Source organism: Manis javanica, chromosome 15, assembly GCF_040802235.1.
Source record: "Manis javanica isolate MJ-LG chromosome 15, MJ_LKY, whole genome shotgun sequence".
Taxonomy (NCBI): Eukaryota; Metazoa; Chordata; class Mammalia; order Pholidota; family Manidae; genus Manis; species Manis javanica.
Window position 1 is genome coordinate 84,050,933 of NC_133170.1, and position 19,976 is coordinate 84,070,908.

General features: G+C 46.9%; 1 protein-coding gene and 1 gene segment (V, D, J or C); one reads left to right on the forward strand and one right to left on the reverse strand.

Moving 5' to 3' along the window:
* The window catches only part of LOC108386584 (zinc finger protein 280B), a 135,413-nt gene that overhangs the window by 66,715 nt on the left and 48,722 nt on the right, over positions 1–19,976 (reverse strand). The window lies entirely within an intron of this gene.
* Positions 1–19,976, forward strand: part of LOC108383606 (immunoglobulin lambda variable 1-40-like) — a 178,626-nt gene that overhangs the window by 7,343 nt on the left and 151,307 nt on the right. Inside the window, 1 exon segment of the V gene segment in view lies at positions 4,927–5,217. Coding sequence covers positions 4,927–5,217 — 291 coding nt within the window.

The window sequence follows — 19,976 nt, forward strand, 5'->3', positions numbered from 1 at the left end:
ATTCAAGACTTCAGGGAGGACTTCAAGAAAGAGAAACTTTGAAGAATACAGTATCTGAAATGAAACATACACTGGAGGGATTTAAAAGCGGATTAGATGAGGTACAGGAGACAGTAAATGAAATAGAAATTAGGGAACAGGAATACAAAGAAGCTGAGGCACAGAGAGAAGAAAGGATCTCTAGGAATGAAAGAATATTGAGAGAACTGTGCGACCAATCCAAACAGAACAAATGTATTTGAGGAGATAATTGCTGAAAACTTCCCCAATCAGGGGATGGAAATAGTCCTTCAGGCCATGGAGGTGCACAGATCTCCCAACACAAGAGACCCAAAGAAGACAACACCAAGACATATAATAATTAAAATGGCAACAATCAAGGACAAGGACAAGGACCGAGTATTAAAAGCAGCTAGAAAGAGAGAAAAAGATCTCATACAAAGGAAAACCCATCAGACTATCATCAGACTTCTCAACAGAAACCTTAGAGGCCAGAAGGGATGGCATGATATATTTAATGCAACGAAACAGAAGGGCCTCGAACCAAGAATACTCTCTCTGGCAAGGTTATCATTTAAATTCAAAACAGGGATTAAACAATTTCCAGATAAACAAAAGTTGAGGGAATTTACCTCCAACAAAGTGTCTCTTGTCCCTTGTTTAAGGAGATGGACCCCAAAGCCAGCAGTGGGCTAGAACAATGGGCATCCTGCCCAAGCCCAGACACCCCAGGCAGGAGTCCATCCGAGGTGCTGTGGAAGTTCAGTGCTCATGTGGGTTTTAGAATAATGATTGTAATGCTTTCAGTATCCGTAAGACAAAACCAGAATGCTAAGCCATAGCCTTGTTTATTCATGGATGAAAACTTTAATTTACTAAGTCAGTCTGTAGGGCTTCAATGACAAAAAGATCCCTTTATAGATTATTGTTCTCAGGAATAGTAAACCAGGCCTCAGACAAATACTTAAGCATTAGCTGATTGTTGAACCTTAGCTGACATGGACCTCTCTCTGATGTACTGCTGCCATCTGATTTTTAAATTGAGTTTGTAGTTGAGAAAGATTTTAGATTAACAACAGCAACAAAGAAAGGCAGACATAAGGTTCTGAGGCTCCCCCCACAGTAGTGCCTGTTAATAACATCCTCCATTCTTGTGGTGCATTTGTTACCATTAATACACCAATATCGGTGCGTTATTGTTATTTTTATTTATTTAATTTTTTATTAAGGTATCATTGATATGCAATCTTATAAAGGTTTCACATGAGCAACATGGTGGTTATTACATTCACTCATATTATCCAGCCCCACACCCCACTGCTGTCACTGCCCATCAGCGTAGTAAGATGCTATAGAGACACTACTTGTCTTCTCTGTGCTATGCCTTCCCCGTGCCACCCCTACATTATGTGTGCTCATCATAACGCCCCTTAATGCCCTCTCCCTCCCTCCTCACCTACCCTCCTCATCCCTTTCCCTTTGGTAACTGCTAATCCCTTGGAGTCTGTGAGTCGGCTGCAGTTTTGTTCCTTCAGTTTTTCTTTGTTCTCAAAGTTCACATATGAGTGAAATCATTTGGTACTCGTCTTTCTCCGCCTGGCTTATTTCACTGAGCATAATATCCTCTAGCTCCATCCATGTTGCTGCAAATGGTAGGATTTGTTTTCTTCTTATGGCTGAATAATATTCCATTGTGTATATGTACCACATCTTCTTTATCCATTCATCTACTGATGGACTCTTAGGTTGCTTCCATATCTTGGCTATTGTAAATAGTGCTGCAATAAACATAGGGGTGCATATGTCTTAGTGAATCAGGGATCTTGTTTTTTTTTTTGGAAACAAAATTCCTAGGAGTGGAATTCCTGGGTTAAATGGTATTTCTATTTTGAGTTTTGTGAGGAACCTCCATACTGCTTTCCACAATGATTGAACTAATTTACATTCCCCCGGCAGTGTAGGAGGGTTCCCCTTTCTCCGCATCCTCGCCAGCATTTGTTGTTTCCTTGTCTTTTGAATGCTGGCCATCCTTACTGGCGTGAGGTGATATCTCATTGTGGTTTTAATTTGCATTTCTCTGATGATTAGCGATGTGGAGCATCTTTTCATGTGCCTGTTGGCCATCTGAATTTCTTCTCTGGAGAAGTGTTTGTTGAGATCCTCTGCCCATTTTTAAATTGGATTATTTGCTTTCTGGGTGCTGAGGCATGTGAGTTCTTTATATATTTTGAATGTTAATCCCTTATCGGAAATGTCATTTACGAATATATTCTCCCACACTGTAGGATGCCTTTTGGTTATGCTGATGGTGTCCTTTGCTGTACGTAAGCTTTCTGGTTTGATGCAATCCCATTGGTTCATTATGCACACTCTCTTTTGATCACCCTGGAATCTTTTGGGTCACTCTGCTGAAGATGTTTCCCTTGGGATCTGGCTTCATGCAAAGAGGCCAAGCTCATGGAAACTCCAGTACCGCCTCCAGTGTATCTAAGAAGTTTGACTTGGAAGACTTTCTGCAGTAGGCTAATATTTCCAGTCTGAAATAGGCATTATCTTCAGAAATGGGGAAGCACACACAAGAAGAATGTTGGCAAATATATGAAAAACCATTAGCAGATGATGTCTCAGTTCATTGTATGTCTTCCATTACATTTTCAATTTCTCTGCTGGCAGACATAAAAGATATTTGAAAGTTTTACAGGCTCCTGTGAAAGTCGGCCCAGGGGAGGAGATGTGGCTTGTGGGCAGAGATCCCCCCGCCAACATAGAACCTCCGCAGACAGAGCTCTGCGGTGTCCCCACGGTGTCCTGGAGACTTTCTCTTTCAGTCCCTACTCAGGGAGCCTTTGCTGGGTCGTAGGGCCCAGGGTCCCTGTCTCATTTCCACAGACAGCAGGTGCAGTGACACCCAATCACATCCCTCTGTCTCAGGGCCTGGGTCACTAGGGCAGCTGGTCACCATTTCTGCACTGGAGGTCTCTGAAAGGTGGGTGATTCTGTGTCAAGACAGAAACCCCACAACTGTGGTGACTGACACCACTTAGGAAGCAGCCTGAGTGGGAGGCAGGGATTCCTTCAGACCTGGGACAGCTGCTAACACCTGGCAACATGACCTTCTCCCCTGGGCAGGTGGCCGGGACCTCCACTCAACTCCCCTTCTTCCACCCATTGTGCCTCTGCCACTAACTGTTCTGAGTCCTAGTCCACTCACTGGTGACATCTCTGTTGTCACCCTGCACCATTACAGGCCTATCTAAGGACAGAACACGCATTGAGACCTTTAAGAATGACCCCTTGTACTTTTCCATTAGTGCTAAATCCAAAGCATTCATTTTTCTTCTTCAATTACATTTTTTTACACTTGCTGAACGTGGAATTATAACGGAGGGAAGCGTCACTATGCCTGTCCCTGATCTGTGAGGAAATGCTCCCCTTCCGCACTCCACGCACATAGATTCAGGCCCCAGATTGGATTATATGGACTGGAGTGAGAGAGTATGTTTCAACACATTGTCAAACGTACTGTTTGTTCATATTTATATGTGACTTTTATATTAGGAATTTGTGTTAAATTTAGTTAAAAGCTCTTCCAGGAATTTGATGACAATTGATCACAAATTGAGATGGTGTGATCATATCTTTTCATTTGTTCATATGATGGGCTATATAGAATAATTCTTGATATGAACCCCAACTTGTATCATTGGAATTAATGACACTTGGTAATACTGTACCATTTTATTAATATGGTATAGAGACCTTTTTTTTATTTCATTCAAAGTTGTATATAGATATTTTATATTATAGGTCTATAATTTTTGTTTTATGTAATGTATTTGAAAGATGTAATTATCTCTATATAACTCCTTTCTTAAAACACTAAAAAATTTTCCATTCTTTTAAATACTGGGAAAAATATATGGAGGAAACAACAAGAACTGATGTCTGAAGGGTTTTTCCTCATGGGAAAAAGTCTATCTTCTGTCATTTACAGAGGAGTTCCATAACATTTTCTATTAAACCTGGTCAGTTTACTAATTGATTTACAACTAGCGCAAAGTCTGTATCTTAATAGTAAAGTATGTACTATATTTATTTATCATAAACATTATCTGTGGGATAATTTTTTTCATTTTTCATTTTTTTCCCACATATCACCCTCAAGGAGGGTGTGGGGACATCTTTGTGGTCCCTACACAGCTTCTCTACAAGGAGCCTGGGCCTGGGGGCTGGGCCCTGCGCTCACTGACGGGGACTCGGCAGCTGTGTCTTCCCTGCCTGGCAGAGGCCCCTGAGCAGGGGCGTTTCTGTGGTCAGAGCAGGTGGTTCCTCCCAGGGCCCTCCAGGCGTGGGCCTGATGCAGGGACAGTGGCCAGAGCGGTGGGGGAGGGGCTGTCTCTGCTGGGCTCTGGGCACCATGTCCACGTGGTGTGTCTGGGCCTGGACACCAGGGGGCGCTCAGGGCCCATCCTGAGGGGTCTGGGAGGGCAGAGCTGGGCCCTGCCACCTGGCACACCCTGTGCCCTCTGCTGAGGGCTCTCAGCTGTGACCTGCCCTCCCCAGGGGCCCCACACAGCCCTGCCCCACCTCCCCCTGAGCTCCTCAGGCACAGGGGCCTGACCTGGGGCCCAGGGAGGGTCAGGGTCCTGGGGGCCTCATTTGCATGAGCGGCCCCGCCCCCTCCCAGAGCATGAAGAGGGGAAGGGGAAGGCTGGGGGCAGCTCTGCTCCAGAGTCGGGGCCACAGAAGGCAGGACTCGAGAGACTCCACCATGGCCTGGGCCCCTCTGCTCCTCACCCTCCTGGCTCAGTGCACAGGTGACAGGACAAGGGGACAGGGACGGGTCTGGGGGGACACGGGGGCCCTGCCGCCTCCTCTTGTCCCCAGACCCCAGCATCACCGTCTCTGTGTCTCTCCCGCTTGCAGGGTCCTGGGCCCAGTCTGTGCTGACTCAGCCGCCCTCGGTGTCGGGGTCCCCGGGCCAGAGGGTCTCCATCCCCTGCTCCAACATCCCTGGCAGTTTGGTGCAGTGGTACCAGCAGTTCACAGGATCGGCCCCCAGACTCCTCATCTATGATAATAATAACAGAGCCTCGGGGGTCCCGGACCGATTCTCTGGCTCCAAGTCTGGCAGCTCCGGCTCCCTGACCATCACTGGGCTGCAGGCTGAGGACGAGGCCGACTATTACTGCTCATCATGGGACGGCAGCTTTGAAGGTGTCACAGTGCTTCAGGCCTGTGGGGAAGTGAGACAAAAACCCCGCCGTCCCCTGGCACTGGGGTTCCAGGGCAGCCCCGTCCTCAGGCCGCGTCAGCTGCGCCCTCGTCTGTTTGGCTGAGGACTGGGCTCCGAGCACCAGCCCTGGGATCGGGCCCGGGGAACCTGTCCTCGTCCTCACAGATTCTTCCTCCGAGGCCTGTCCTTGTTGGCAGCACCGGGAACGATTTGCGCAAATTGAGCTGAAACTGCTGGATGCTGGGCAGGCCGCCCTGGGGACAGCGTCCACGAGGGGAGCGTCACTCTGCCGGGGCTGCGTCACACCCGCCACAGACTGGGGGGCGCAGCCCGCGGACCCGTCTCTTCTCCCCGTCCTGGCGCTGGCAGTCCAAGGTCACGGCGCGGGCAGGCCTGCTGTCCCCGCGGCCTCTCTCCTCGGCTGGCTGCGGAGGCCCAGGCTCCCCGCGTCCTCACGCGGCCCTTCCCTGCGCTCAGCCCTGGTTGCTCCTCTGTCTGTAAAGGCACCAGCCGCGTTTGTTGAGGCCTCATGACTTCATTTACCTTAATTTCCTCTTTAAATCGCGCATACAGTCGCTCTGGGGTTGGGGTTTCCACACAGGGTTTTGTGGGGACACAGCTCAAGCCTTATCGGGGGGTCAGGACAGAAGCAGGGACCCAGGGCCCAGCTGTGTCTGCCTCGGAGTAATCAGCTGCCCAGATGAAGGGCATCCTCACCTTTTACTGAAACCCACGGTGACCCAGACTAGGGTCCAGGGGCCCAGGGCACAGTGTTGAGAGGACAGGAAGGGCCGCAGGTGCAGGGAGCCGACAGCGTCCGAAGAGGAGAGATGCGTCCCGGGAGAGCGAGGGGAGGCGGGGGCAGGGAAGGAGTGGAGAGGCTGGCAGGGGCCCCGAGTCTGGGGTCATGGTGAGGTCCCGGTGCTGCCCAGAGGGTGGGGGAGCAGGCGGGGGGACGCAGGACCAGGTGGGGCTGTGGTGACGTCCAGGTGAGACAGGAGGCTGGACCAGGGGGCCGGGAGGCGGGGAGGGAGAGGCTCTGACGCGCGGGGCTGGGAGACAGACACCGGGGCAGGGGTCCTGGGAGCCGTGGGGGGTTGGGGGAGGCTCAGTGCCCTGAGACTCCGTGAGGACCCACTTCCCAGAGGGAGCATGACTGACACCCCACATGCCAGGAAGTGGGCCTGCCCCTGGGGAGGGATGCCCACCAGGAGCCGTGGGGATGCCCGTCACTGGTTAGTCTTGTCTCACTTTGGACGGAAAGGTCCCCTGAGCCTGGGACAACGTCACTATGCTGTGATATGGATGGAACGTGCAGGGTGAGCTCAGGCCCCCACTCGCAGGGCTGACCCCAGGGTCATGACCTTGTCATCTGGGGCAGCTCAGGGAACCACCATCCCTGCCCATTCCCCTCATAGGGAGGGGGGTTTCCTCCTCGGTTTGTGTGTAGATGTTTCCAGACGGTTCTTTCTGCAACAAGGATGGATAAGGACTCCTTGGCTCCAACTCTCATTTTCTGGATAAGGAAAAGGGGCTGCAGGGCGGGACAGGCTGAGGAGGCTGAGGCTCGGCTCTAGATTGGGGCCCAGGTCTCAGGGCAAGGGGTCTGCAGTCCCCCTGGGCAGGGTGGAGGAGGGGGTGTCCACAGAGGGACCCCAGGATGCCCGTGGGGTCTGGAGGCAGTAACGGGAAGCAGGTGTTAGGATGGGGGTGTTATGTACCCGGAAGGAGTGTGGCAGGAGCAACAAGGACACACAGCTGGAGACGAGAGGGAGGAATCACCACAGAAAGTGCAGCCCAGCCGGGCGGCCTGCGGGCGGACGCAGGGCTGAGGCGCTGATCTCCTCCAGGCGACGGGCGTCCCTCCCCAGTGGGGGAGGCTCTCAGGCCCCACACTTGCTCACTCTCTCCACTTTACCCTCTCTGACCTCTCTCACTTGTCCCTCTCTGAGTCTTTGTTCACGATGGAAGGACAGGAGAACATTCTTTTGGACCTAGACCTTACACACCAAATCCCCATGATGTCCATGGAGCGCTTTAAAAAACAAACCTGACCAGGGCCCAAGGTTGGACGGGGTAAGAGGCTCTGAGGTTTCCTAGGTCAGCAGTGAAGAAGGAGCCTCTAAAGATGAGGGAGAGGATACTACTATCCTTTCTATACTAATATGTCTACATATAACATATAATATACTAATATATCTGTACTAATACTCCTTCAATCCTCATATTGAAAATAATCACAAAACTATACTAAAAATGTCTTAAATACATCAGGGGGTCAAAAGAAAGTATTTCCAGGATAACATTAAAGGGCAAAGGAGAACCCCCGGAGGTAATGAAGAACAAAAGAGACTTTTTTTCTGCCAGCATTACATTTTCCTGACAAAGAAACCAGTGAAAAGCTGAGGGCGTATGGGTGCCATGGGGATAGGGTGAGACTAACCAGAGACCTTACAACACGGACAGGAACCAAATAATGACCCTCTGAGGGAAACCAGGTAGAATTTTCATCAGGTGTGACCCAGTGGGATTCTCGTTGGTCTGGAACTTGCTTCAAGGTGGTTATGTGCTAATAGTGAACCCAGGACAACACAGAAGAAAACTCCAATATCAAGCAGTCCTGAAATCCCGTAACAGAAGCACTTCAGTTAGCTTTTGACAGTCATTGGTGACCTGGAAAAATTAATGTCTCTGTCCCAGATTAAATGGAGGGGACTTATCCCATGGCTTTGTGGCACCATCAGAAAGTCCCACCTCCAGGAATCAGAGAGAGCCCCTTGGGGGGCCGGAGGGGGAACTGGGCTGGAAGCCGTGAGTTCTGAGCCCTGCAGGGGGCGCTTCTCGATTGAGTCTCAGAACACAGGGGTCTGGGCCAGGCCACCTTGAGAATGTTCTAGTGGCTGTTGAATAGCTGGGCAGTGTCCTCACTGAAGTGTGATTTCCCTGCACCTGGGTTTAGAAGCCCATGTGCCCTCACCTCTGAGTCACCCCCGTTTTCCTATTTCCTCCTCCACCAAGTCAGGGAGTCATTGTCCAAGTTGAGGATCAGGGAAAGAATAGGGACAGTCACACAACAATGAATTTGCTTGAAGACACGTGACCTACAGGGCTACGTGGGCCAGGACAGGAGACGCCTGGGGAGGGCTCTCCCAGTGCAAACGATTTGGCCTCAGTCAGCAGAGCTCTGGGGCTGCTGCTCCCCCATCCCAGGCTCTCTTCACCTCGTCACTCACTGAACAAAGAGTTTCCTTTAGGGAAAGTGAAACTTTGGGGGGAATTTGCTCTAATTTTTGCTTCTACCACCTGCTAGATATCAGATGGTGGAGCATCAGCCCATTCTTCCTGCCATCTGACCCTCCTCCCAAGGTTCTGGGTCAGATGGTGTCTATTCTGCCATCACCGTGTCTAGGTCTTAGTTTAAAACTAAGTATACACTCAAATAGAGGGCATGTAGTTTAACTCATTTCTCTCCCTCTAGAAAATCAATGGAGCCCAACCCACTAGAAACAGTGTCAGATTTGATCATCACAGAATAATCTCATTTATGAACATAGCTGATAGTTGTACAAATGACTCAACATATGAGCATGTAGAATCCATGTAATCTAAAGAAAACTTCCCCCTGCCCACCAGAGGACATCTGCCCTGACGCTGGGATATGTGAGGGGCTTCTGGGGTTCTGAATGCTTTTCCCATCTCAGCCTGTCAATGCTACGTCCACACCGGCTCCTAATCCCACCCAGATCTGCCTCATGGGGAAACCATGAAGCATGGTAGCTGCAGAGCCGCGAGACAGTCTGTGCAGGAGGCCACGCTCAGGGGTCCCTGTCGGTCTCTGACTTCCAAATGAACTCACCATGAACGTGAAATAAATGCATCAGCCCTTTGTCTGCCTTCATTTCAGTCATTTCTCATTAGTCTTATTTCTCGTTTACTTCAATATTTTATAGTGAGTTATAGAAACTGATACTGTGTTCAGCTAATTTTTCTTTGAATACTCATCTCAAAATATGACATTTACATGAAATTACTTATTTCTTTACACTACCAAATATATGTTTGTATAATGGGGAAAATAATTTAACATGACTCTTTTTCTCTGATATGAGTTGAGGCTCTCAAATATATATGCAGAGAAAGGAAAAAAATCATGCAGGTTTTAATAAAAAGACCATTTACTCACATCCCCGAAATCACATTTATATTTCACACTGTGACGAGCACCACTCATGTGCCTCATTCTCCCCCATAACTGGAGACACTTTATCTCCTGGAAGCCCCCACATCCCAAATCCATGCCCACCCTCCCTATTCCTTCTGCTCCACAGATGATTAAAACCCCCCATGATGTTCACATCAACTTGTTCTGACAGTGCTTTATTTATGATTATGAGACATTTTTTATATTTTATAATACATAATCTTATTTGTATATTTTTATATTTTGTTATATTTGACATACAGAGGAATCTATTAATTTTGTGGTGACCATCAGACTGTTCAACTCAAAACCTGCAGGTGATCCTCCTTGTAACTGGTGGCTTCTTGGAGCCAGGAGGTGGCACCCCAATCCTGGCAGTGAAGCTCTGTGTGCCCCACCCCCAGCCCTGGTCCCTCCACTGCTCCCCTGGGACAGGGGACAGGACTGCATCAGTGGGAGACCCCTTCATATTCATCCCCCTGGCCTGCGTCCTGGGACTTCCCAGGGGACCCGCTGCTGGAGGAGGAGGGACTGCTCAGCCCCAGCAAAGACACGGAGGGATTTCATGGGGAAGGAAGGCACTGCGCCCCAGGGTGGTGAGATTCGGGATGGCCTCGATTACAGGCCCAGGGCGGGGGAGCACAGGGTCCCCCATTCAGCCCCCGGCTCTACAGGCATGACACTGGGACTGAGGTCACCAGGGACGTGGGGGCTGATTGGCCACAGGTGTCACCCGTCACTCAGCGTCCCCGTCACTGTGCAGTCACTGGTCTGTGAGGCCCCAGCACCTGCCTCTTTCAGGCTCCCCCAGGGACATCAGCGTGACCTGGGCAGGGACAGAGAGGAAGCTGATTTGCATGAAGCCCCTTCTCCTAATGGTCTGGGAGGCGCGAAAAGGCCCCGAGGACACCTCCCTGCTGCCCAGGAGCCTGAGGAGGCCATGTCCTGTGAGGGTCCCACCATGGCCTGAATGGTGCTGCTTCTCGGGGTCCTCACAGCTCAGGTCAGGGGTGGGGGCTCTGCAGCCTTGGGGGGGACATGAGAGCAGGGCCTCAGGGTGACCCTTGTCTCCATAACACCCCCATCTCTCTCCTGTTGGTTCAGGGGCAGATTCTCAGACCGTGGTGACCCAGGAGCCGGCACTGTCAGTGTCTCCAGGAGGGACGGTCACACTCACCTGTGGCCTTTGCTCTGGCTCAGTGTCGACAAGTAACTAACCCGCATGGTACCAGCAGACCCCAGGCCGGGCTCCCCACATGCTTATTTACAACACCAACAGCCGCCCCTTGGGCATCCCTTGGGCCGCTTCTCCAGATCCATCTCTGGGAGCAAAGCCGCCCTCACCATCACAGGGGCCCAGCCCGAGGACAACACGGAGTATTTCTGTGCTCTGTACATGGGTGGTAGTATTTCCACAGTGACTCACACCCATGGGGAAGTGCAACTCAAACTCCCTACATGGTGCACAGAGAGGCTCAGCCCTCGGGGTCAGGGGAGAGGGCGGGAGGGTGGAAATGGCCAGCACCTCCCCGGGAAGGTAAGTCCTGGCCCAGTTCTCCCGCCCAGGGGTTCATAGTCATGTGCCTCCTCCAGTCTTTGCCTGGGGGTGTGTCCACCTCTTCATGTGAACCCTTTTGACCTATAATGATGGGATGTTGTTGAGAGAATCAGAGACACCACCGCTGTCATTAAGAGTCTTCTTATTCGAATGCCATTAACAGACACACTCTCATTCCTTCATTTGCCCATGCAGACCAAATTTATCTTTCATTTGTCATTGAAAATGAAGTATTATGCCGGAGGATTGGATTAAAGATGGCGGCATGAGAGGTGGGACAGAGACCTTCTCCCAAAACCACCTCTAATATGAAAATATAATCACTACAACTAGTCCTGAAAGAGCAACAGGAAAGAGGGCTGCACTAGACTGCATACACCTGGAGAAAAGAGCAGACCGCACGGAACAGGGTACATACCAAAGCTGTGATCTGGCAGAACCCAAGCCCTCCCCCCCACCAGCTCATCAGCAGGAGAAAGAAAAAACAGAGCAGGGAGGGAGTGGAGGCCTGGGACTGCTGAACACCCAGCCCTGGAGGTCTGCTCTGGGAGCACGAACCTACGTTGCTTCGTGCTCTGGTTATTAGTGGGGCTCGAAACCAAAGACAGGAGGAATACCTGGAGAGACAGGGATTCCAGCTGCTTGTGGAAAACAGGAAATCATATCTGGATGATCTGGGCAGGCAGTCTGAGAGACTTCCTAACAGCGAGAGGGCTGCTAAAGGGGCAAGGACTGCACAGAGCTTACTGCTCAGGAGAAAGGACAGGTAGACAAAATTGTCTAGCTGCACTCTGCCCAGCAGGTTGGGAACTTGAATGATCTTCAGGCTCTCTGAGGCACAGAGAGAAAAAGTGATCTCTAGGAATGAAAGAATACTGAGAGAACTGTGTGACCAATCCAAGCAGAACAATATTCGTATTATATGGGTACCAGAAGAAGAAGAAGAGAGAAAAAGGGATAGAAAGTGTCTTTGAGGAGGTAATTGCTGAAAACTTCACCAATCTGGGGAAGGAGATAGTCTCTCAGGTCACAGGTGCACAGATCTCCCAACACAAGGGACTCAAGGAAAACAACACCAAGACACATAGTAATTAAAATGGCAAAGATCAAGGATAAGGACAGACTATTAACAGCAGCCAGAGAGAGAAGTAAGATCACATACAAAGGAAAGCCCATCAGGCTATCATCAGACTTCTCAGCAGAAACCTTACAGGCCAGAAGGGAGTGGCATGATGTATTTAATGCAATGAAGCAGAAGGGCTTCAAACCAACAGTACTTTATCTGGAAAGATTATCATTTAAATTTGAAGAAGGGATTAAACAATTTCCAGACAAGCAAAAGCTGAGAGAATTTACCTCCCACAAACCATCTCTACAGTACATTTTGGAGGGACTGCTATAGATGGAAGTGTTCCTAAGGTTAAATAGCTGTCACCAGAGGTAATAAAAAGGGATAGACAAAGAGTACAGAATATGATACCTAATATATAAAAAATGGAGGGGGAAAAAAAAGGACCTTTAGATTGTGTTTGTAATAGCATACTAAGTGAGTTAAGTTAGACTCTTAGGTAGTAAAGAAGTACATACCTATCGATAATCACCCTAAGCGTAAATGGACTGAATGTGCCAATCAAAAGATACAGAGTCACTGAATGGATAAAAAAACAAGACCCAACTATATGCTGCCTACAAGAGACTAATTTTAAACCCAAAGACATACACAGACTAAAAGTGAAGGGATAGAAAAAGATTTCATGCAAATAACAGGGAGAAAAAAGCAGGTGTTGCAGTACTTGTATCAGACAAAATAGACTTCAAAACAAAGAAAGTCAAAAGAGACAAAGAAGGACATTACATAATGATAAAGGGATCAATCCAGCAAGAAGATATAACCATTATAAATATCTATGCACCCAACACAGGGGCACCTACATATGAGAAACAAATACTAACAGACTTAAAAGGGGAAATAGAATGCAATGCATTCATTCTGGGAGACTTCAACACTCCACTCACTCTGAAGGACAGATCAACCAGACAGAAGATAAGTAAGGAGACAGAGGCACTGAACAACGCATTGGAACAGATGGACCTAACAGACATCTACAGAACTCTACACCCAAAAGCAGCAAGATACACATTCTTCTCAAGTGCACAAGGAATATTTTCAAGAATAGATCATATACTAGGCCACAAAAAGAGCCTCAGTAAATTAAAAAAGATTCAAATTGTACCAACAAACTTCTCAGACCACAAGGGTATGAAACTAGAAGTAAATTATGCAAAGAAAATGAAAAACCCCACAAACACATGGAGGCATAACAACATGCTCCTAAATAACCAATGGCTAAATGACCAAATAAAAACAGGGATCAAGCAATATATGACAAATGATATGTTGCTTAATATATCATTTTGAAGAAGGGATTAAACAATTTCCAGACAAGTATATCCAAGCAATATGTGACAAATGACAACAATAATTCAACAACACAAAAACTGTGGGACTCAGCAAAGGTGGTGCTGAGAGAGAAGTATATTGCAATACAGGCCTACTTCAGTAAAGAAGAACAATCCCATGTGAACAGTCTAAACTCACAATTAATGAAACTAGAAAAAGAAGAACAAATGAGGCCCAAAGTCAGTAGAAGGAGGGACACGATAAAGGTTAGAGCAGAAATAAATAAAATCAAGAAGAATAAAACAATAGAAAGAATCAATGAAAGTAGGAGCTGGTTCTTCGAGAAAGTAAACAAAATAGATAAACTCCTAGCCAGACTTATTAAGAAAAGAAAAAGAGTCTAGACACATAAATAGAATCAGAAATGAGAAAGGAAAAATCACTATGGACACCACAGAAATACAAAGAATTATGAGAGAATACTATGAAAAATTACATGCTAACAAACTGGATAACCTAGAAGAAATGGACAACTTTCTAGAAAAATACAACCTTTGAAGGCTGACCAAGGAAGAAACAGAAAATCTGAACAGACCGATTACTAGCAATGAAATTGAATTGGTGATCAAAAACCCACCTAAGAACAAAATCTCTCTACCAGATGGCTTCATTGCTGAATTTTATCAAACATTTAGTGAAGATGTAATACCCATTCTCCTTAAAGTTTTCCAAAAACTAGAAGAGGAAGGCATACTTCCAAACTCATTCTATGAGGCCAGCATCACTCTAATACCAAAACCAGGCAAAGACACCACACAAAAAAAGAAAATTACAGACCAATACCCCTGATGAACATAGATGCAAAAATATTCAACAAAATATTAGCAAACCGAATTCAACAATTCATCAAAAAGATCATCCATCATGATCAAGGAGGATTTATTCCAGGGATGCAAGGATGGTGCAATATTAGAAAATCCATCAACATCATCCACCACATCAACAAAAAGAAGGACAAAAATCACATGATCATCTCCACAGATGCTGAAAAAGCATTTGAAAAAATTCAACATCCATTCATGATAAAAACTCTCAACAAAATGGGTAGAGAGGGCAAGTACCTCAACATAATAAAGGCCATATATGACAAACCCACAGCCAACATCATACTTAACAGCAAGAAGCTGAAAGCTTTTCCTTTAAGATCAGGAACAAGACAAGGATGCCCACTCTCCCCACTTCTATTCAACATAGTTCTGGAGGTCCTCACCACAGCAATCAGACAACAAAAAGAAATAAAAGGCACCCAGATTGGTAAGGAAGAAGTTAAACTGTCCCTGTTTGCAGATGACATGATATTGTACATAAAAAATCCTAAAGAATCCACTCCAAAACTACTAGATCTAATATCTGAATTCAGCAATGTTGCAGAATACAAAATTAATACACAGAAATCTGTTGCACTTCTATAAACTAATGATGAACTAAGAGAAAGAGAAATCAGGAAAACAATTCCATTCACAATTGCATCAAAAAGAATAAAATACCTAGGAATAAACCTAACCAAGGAAGTGAAAGACCTATACACTGAAAACTACAAGACACTCATGAGAGAAATTAAAGAAGATACCAGTAAATGGAAACACATTCCATGCTCATGATTAGGAAGAATTAATATTGTCAAAATGGCCATACTGCCTAAAACAATCTAGAAATTCAATGCAATTCCTATCAAAATACCAACAGCATTCTTCAACAAACTAGAGCAAATAGTTCTAAAATTCATATGGAACCACAAAAGACCCTGAATAGCCAAAGCAATCCTGAGAAGGAAGAATAAAGCTGAGGGGATTACGCTCCCTGACTTCAAGCTCTACTACAAAGCCACAGTAATCAAGACAATTTGGTACTGGCACAAGAACAGACCCATAGGATCAATGGAACAGACTAGAGAGCCCAGATATAAACCCAAGCATATATGGTCAATTAATATAGGATAAAGGAGCCATGGACATATAATGGGGAAATGACAGCCTCTTCAACAGTTGGTGTTGGCAAAACTGGACAGCTACATGTAAGAAAATGAAACTGGATTTTGTCTATACCCATACATGAAAGTAAACTTGAAATGGATCAAAGACCTGAATGTAAGTCATGAACCCATAAAACTCTTAGAACGTAACATAGGCAAAAATCTCCTGAATATAAACATGAGCAGCTTTTTCTGAATGTATCTCCTTGAGCAAGGGAAACAAAAGCAAAAATGAACACATGCGACTACCTCCAACTAAAAAGCTTCTGTACAGCAAAGGACACCATCAACAGAACAAAAAGGCATCCTACAGTATGGGAGAATATATTTGTAAATGACATATCTGACAAGGGATTAACATCCAAAATATATAAAGAACTCACATGCCTCAACACCCAAAAAGCAAATAACCCAATTTAAAAATGGGTGGAGGATATGAAGAGACACTTCTCCAAAGAAGGAATTCAGATGGCCAAAAGGCACATGAAAAGATGCTCTCATCACTAATTATCAGGGAAATGCAAATAAAAACCACAATGAGATACCACCTCACACCAGTTAGGATGGCCAGCATCGAAAAGAGTAAGAGTAACAAATGCTAATGAGGATGTGGAGAAAGGGGAACCCTCCTACACTGCTGGTGGGAATGTAAGCTAATTAAACCATTGCAGAAAGCAATATGGAGGTTCCTCAAAAAACTAAAAATAGAAATACCATTTGACCCGGGAATTCCACTCCTTGGAATTTACCCAAAGAATATAATTTCTCAGATTCAGAAAGACATATGCACCCCTATGTTTACTGCAACACTATTTACAATAGCTAAGATATGTAAGCAACCGAAGTGTCCATCAGTAGATGAATGGATAAAGAAGATGTGGTACATATACTCAATGGAATATTACTCAGCCATAAGAAAGAAACAAATTCTGCAATTTGCCGCAACATGGATGGAACTGGAGGATATTATGCTCAGTGAAATAAGCCAGGCAGAGAAAGACAAGTACCAAATGATTTCCCTCATTTGTGGAGTATAACAATGAAGCAAAACTGAAGGAACAAAACAGCAGCAGACTCACAGACTCCAAGAAGGGACTAGAGGTTTCCAAAGGGGAGGGGTGGGGGAGGGCGGGTGGGGAGGGAGGGAGAAGGGGATTGAAGGGCATTATGATTGGCACACATGGTGTGGGGGGGGATCATAGGGAAGACAGTGTAGCTCAGAGGAGGCAAATAGTGACTGTGGCATGTTACTATACTGATGGGCAGTGACTGCAATGGGGAATGGGGGGGACACAATAACAGGGTGAATGTAGTAACCACATTGTTTTTTCATGTGAAACCTTCATAAGAGTGTATACCAATAATACCTTAATAATAAATAAGTAAGAAAATGGAGCATTACTGGGAACCTGCTGGAAATGCAAGTCCTGAAAGGAGACTTATTGAGTCAGAAATGTGCATTGTTGTGCAAGGATATGGGTTTTAACAAGCACCCAGATTTTTAAGAACATTCAAGTTTGAGAAATACTTCTACTTCTATTATTATGAAATAATTCATGAAAATTTCTGTTTAAAATGAACTCAAGTTCACATTCCATGACACAATCTCTCCCAAGTTACTATCCACATTTCAAGAACACTCAGAAACAGACTTAAAATCTGTAGCAACAGCTGAAAACTTTGATTTCATTTCAAACTAAAACCAGAAGTTGGGAGGAATTTCCACAATCACAGAAACTCTAAGGATGTATTTTTGTGGCTCATATGAATATGTACACTGCTAGAATCCGTCTTATGAGAACTGGCTTCCTGAACCACTCACGGCCCCGCTGAGCAGCCTCACCAGGACAGGAGGCGAGACCTGGAGGATGCATCACTGCGTGAACATCCCCAGGCCCCAGCCCTGGCTGTGAGGGGCAGAGACACGAGGGGGTGGGGGAGTCTGTTGGTTTGCTGTAGCTTTCTCCTGTTTGTACAAAATCTTATCAGAAAAATTTCATATTCTGGGAATGCCAAACAAATTTAGAGGTAGGAAAGCATTACACAGCTATGTAAGGAACATGTGTGTGTCAGTATGTATGCTGTTTGGCTGTCATGTTTGCTGCATTACTGGATTCTGGGATTAGATCTAAGAACAGGAAAAGGATGTTAGTGGGAAAACTTACAAATCAAATAAAACTTCTGGTTTAGTTAATAGTAATATAATGAGGTTAAATTCTTAGTTTTTCAAAATGACCATGGCTTTGCAAGATTTGAATATTAGTGGCATGTGAGTGGAGGTTATGTAACAGGTTTGTGTACTAAGTTCAAGTTCTCTATTAATGTAAGAGTAGTAGAAAATTAGAAGTTCTACAAAACACACAGACAGGAATAAAAGCATACTCTCTTCCCCCATCTGAGAGAAGAGCACAGAGCCTACCTTTTGGTCTGTGCAAGGTGCTCACAAAGTTTGTGCAACTTTTCACACTCAAACCCTGGTGATGTACTATATTTTTATTTGAATATTCTCCAAAGAAAAAAATTTGGAAAATATCAATCACTTTTACCTGTCATTTATTTATTTAGCTAAAATATTAATCACTTTTTCCTGCCATTTATTTATGTAGCTCAGGGATCATATGAATAATCCGCAGATTCAGAGAAGCACAATCTCAGTCCAATGAGAGGAGTAAACCCTTCAGATCATGAACCCGGAGGGTTTCCAGGCGGTCAGTGCGGAGTCCGTCCTCTCAGATCCTCTCTCCTGGGAGGGAAGCTCCAGGACATAACATAACGGGAGCGGCGGGAGGGGAAGCCAGCTCCCTACACCACTGGAGCAACAGGGCGGCAGCCCTTTCCCCGGGCTCCTCATTTCCTCCCCTCAGACAGGGCAGGACTTGCAGAAACCTCAGACTCTGAGACACCAAAAGTACAGACAAAACACAAACATACAGAATAACAAAAACTCCCAAGAAAACCTTGCCCCCTTCACAAAAGAATCTGGAAATCAGATGCCTAACCAGGAAAATCTTCCTAAAAATTCCCACACGGCACCCTCCCAGACTAACAGATGTTGAGCTGAGGCCCTTCTGTGGGGTCTCAGCAGTGCTGAGCAGAGACCTGGTCTCCATCCATCCCCTCCTGGCAGGAGTGGGTGGTGCCCCTGGCCACCTGCAGTTGTGTTGGGGCTTGGCGGGCGGCTGAGCATCCATCCCATCAGTCTCAACGAGCCTGGGCAGTGCAGTGTCAGTCGGACTGTCAGCCCTCAGCTCTCCCCAGCCATGACGGTAGCAGCCCCGTGGGGAGCTGGACTCTTCCAACCTTCAGCAGGGAGCCTGAAGGAGGAGGGGTGCAGGCAGGCAGAGCCTGGCTGCTCCCTTCTGCCCCCTGCTGGTGACTGTGGGACCAGCAAGGAGCTGAGCCCTGACTCCCCCTGGCATGAACAGCACTGAATCCAGGGTGGGAAGCAAGGGATTGGCACTGCAGTGACCCCTCCCCTCCCTGGCATCTGCAAGGCCCTGGAGCCCAGTGGAGAGCTGAGCGTTCATCCTCCCTCCTGCCAAGCAGCTCCTCTCGGCCTGTGCTTCCCTCCCTGAGGTCAGCAGGGTCCAACAGGGGAGCTGGGCTCATACCCTACTTGATGGAATGGAGCTGGTGGCAATTATTGTCCCCCCTTCCCCAGGAAGGGGTCGCAACACAGCACGGTGGGGTCAGTGCCCACTTCTGCTGGGACCAGTGGGATGCTGAGCACACAGTTTCTGCCCTCCCGCTGCTGCTCAACAGGAGGGTCACCTGAGGAAGGAAGAGGAAATGGACCCCGGAGGCTCCTCATGTAATCTCTAAAATGTCCAGGTTCCAGTAAAAACAGAACAAAAAAACCACTTCTCACACCAAGAGTTAGGATCCTTGGGTGAGAACAGAGAATCTACCGACACCAGCACTGAGATGACTCAGATGCCGGAATTCTGCATCAGAGCTCCGGCAACAATCACAAAATCCATTTGATGAGCAACCACAAGCACTCTTGGCAGCAGTGGAAGACTGGAAAAACTCAGAATAGAAATAGAACTCATAAAAACAAAACTGGCAATTAGATAACTGAAAAATATAAGATGAAATTGAAAAAGACAACTCTGGAGGGACTCAGAATAGGATTAATTGAAATAGGATTGACTGGTATGTTTGGTGAAAGAAAACCTGGATTAACATTCCTTCTGCATAAATCATTAATTATGTCCTATAGATGTCACCAGGGGGCGCTGTGGGTCTTCTCAGAGCCGCAAGGCCCAAAACTTACTCTAATGGTTCCAATTGAATGGGCCCTGTGGCCATGCTCACTGGCCTGAGGTAGAGGTCACAGCAGGTGCTTCCCCACAAGGGACAGACTCAGAGCTCACAGACACAGGCCAGCTCCTAGGAGTGAAGCCACAAACTGGGCTTGGGACCCAGAACCGGAAGGCCATGCGAGCTCATTTTCGCATAATGTACCACCCTGAGCCCCTCACCCAGGGAGCAGAGGAGCAGATAAAGGAGACATCCCAGAGCCCAGCGCCACCTGGGAGGCCAGGA